At 49.9% G+C, this 2,409-nt stretch overlaps 1 protein-coding gene across 1 annotated transcript; it reads left to right on the forward strand.

Annotated features, from left to right (window-relative positions):
* The first annotated feature begins 716 nt into the window (after positions 1-716).
* Positions 717-2,027, forward strand: LOC148149921 (uncharacterized). The gene has a single exon (XM_087986842.1). It carries the CDS (start codon positions 834-836, stop codon positions 2,025-2,027), a length of 1,194 nt encoding a protein of 397 aa, XP_087842968.1. The 5' UTR covers positions 717-833.
* The last annotated feature ends 382 nt before the right edge of the window (positions 2,028-2,409 follow it).

Below are 2,409 nucleotides of genomic sequence, written 5' to 3' on the forward strand. Positions count from 1 at the left end.
TGAATGCAGATTACAAAATCTTGTCAAAGGTCATCACCAAACAGGTCAGGTCTGCTCTGGGGTCGGTGATTCACCCTGACCAAACCTGCGCTGTACGGGGCAGGAAGATCGCTGAGAGTCTCGCACTCCTCAGGGATACGATCGCCTATGTGCAGGACAGAGGGTTGGACACCTGCCTGATCAGCCTGGACCAGGAGAAAGCCTTTGACAAGATATCACATGCGTATATGAGGAATGTTCTCTCCAAAATGGGTTTTGGGGAGGGAATCTGCAATTGGATCAGACTGCTCTACACCAACATTGTCAGTGCAGTCTCAATCAATGGGTGGGAATCAGATACTTCCCAGTCAGATCTGGAGTTTAGATTAGAGCGGTGCTAGAAACGCACAGCAGTTCAGGCAGCATCCGAGGAGCAGTAAAATCAATGTTTCAGACAAAAGCCCTTCATCAGGAATACCTATGATTTTACTGCTCCTCGGATGCTGCCTGAACTGCTGTGCTTTTCCAGCACCACTCTAATCTAAACTCTGGTTTCCGGCATCTGCAGTCATTGTTTTTACCCAGTCAGATCTGGAGTCAGGCAGGGCTGCCCTCTCTCTCCTGCCATGTTTGTGTGCTGAATAGAGCCATTTGCCAAGTCCATCAGGAAGGATGCGAGCCTGAGAGGGGTGACTATTCCTGGCAGCGGGGACCTGCAGGTTAAGGCCTCCCTGTACATGGATGATGTCGCTGTTTTCTGCTCAGATCTGCTATCTGTGCACAGAGTCATGTGCATCTGCGACCAGTTCGAATGGGCCACGGGGGCCAAGGTAAACTGAGGCAGGAGTGAGTCCATGCTCTTTGGGAACTGGGCCGACCAATCCTCGATCCCCTTCACCGTCAGGACTGACCACCTAAAGGTGCTGGGTATTTGGTTCGGAGGGGTTGGCACGTGTGCCAAGTCTTGGGAGGAGCGGATCAGGAAAGCGAGGCAGAAACTGGGCAGATGGAAGCTACGGTCTCTCTCCATCGCAGGAAAAAACCTGGTCATCAAGTGTGAGGTACTTCCAGTGTTGTTGTATGTGGCACAGGTCTGGCCTATTTCCAGAACCTGTGCCGCTGCAGTCACCCGGGCCATCTTCCACTTCACGTGGAGATCAAACATGGATCGGGTCCGAAGGGACAGCATGTATAAAGATCTCGGAAATGGGGAGAAAAATACGCCCAATGCCACCCTCACCCTGATGGCCACTTTTGTGTGTGGCTGCATCAAGCTGCGCATGGATCCCTGGTATGCAAACGCCAAGTGTCACTACGTACCGAGGTTCTACTTGTACCCTGTGTTGCAAAAGATGGGCCTGGCCTCGCTACCACAGAACGCTCCATACTACCTGTCCTTCGTAGAGAAATTTATGAAGAAAAACACCTTTGATCACAAGACCATCAGGAAGTGGTCAGTACATATTGTCCTTGAGATCCTTTGGGAAAAGGAGAGGGCAGATCCTATTGAGTGGTTCCCTGGGCAGACTGTCAAAGTCATTTGGCAGAATGCCTCATCACCAGAACTTTCCAACAAGCACCAAGACATGGCTTGGCTAGTGGTGAAAAGGGCTCTGCCGGTGAGATCCTTTATGCACGCCCGGACTCTCTGCCCCACTGCACGCTGCCTCCGAAGCGGCTGTGGAGGGGACGAGACTGTCACACACCTCCTTCTGGAATGTGCCTATGCAAAGAAAGTCTGGAGAGGAATGCAGTGGTGTTTGTCGAGGTTCATCCCGAGCAGCGCCGTGACGCGGAACTCCATGCTCTACGGTCTGTTCCCCGGGACGCACACCGAGACGAACATCAACTGTGCCTGGAGGATCATCAACTTGGTCAACGACGCTCTTTGGTCTGTCCAAAACCTGTTGATCTTCCAGCTGAAGGAGTTGACCCCGACTGAGTGTTGCAGACTGGCACATTCCAAGGTCCAGGACTATGTGCTGAGGGATGCACTGAAGCTTGGGGCAGCTGCCGTCATGGCATGCTGGGGAAAGACCACCGTGTAAGGTCTGCCTGCCAAAGAAGAACAGGGGGCCCACGCAGTAAGTGGGCTCCACTGACACCTCAGCAGAATAGCTGGTAGTCAATGTACAGACTTGTATATACGAAAGATTAATTCCAATCTCTGTATGCAAAGAAATGGAATGTATACATATGTATGGCATCACCAATTGTATAGATATCAAATAATTTTATGAATAACGTATATTTTTGAAATAAAAATGTTATATTCAATGACATTTACGAGCAGTAGGACTCTTGGACTTTAACTCCCATTCTACTCTGTTTATACCCAGTTCTGGCATTTAGAAATTGTCCTGTTGTGACCCCATGTACATTTTTTTCAGAACCATGTTTCTTTTCATTATAAATCTGCCTTATTTCTCT

This window comes from Chiloscyllium plagiosum, unplaced genomic scaffold (genome assembly GCF_037043375.1).
Source record: "Chiloscyllium plagiosum isolate Xiang-an unplaced genomic scaffold, Cpla_swu_hap1 HiC_scaffold_5, whole genome shotgun sequence".
Lineage (NCBI taxonomy): Eukaryota > Metazoa > Chordata > Chondrichthyes > Orectolobiformes > Hemiscylliidae > Chiloscyllium > Chiloscyllium plagiosum.

What these genes read in the sequence shown, in the direction of transcription:
- LOC148149921 (XM_087986842.1), top strand. Translation starts at nt 834, where the DNA reads ATGCTCTTTGGGAACTGGGCCGACCAATCCTCGATCCCCTTCACCGTC.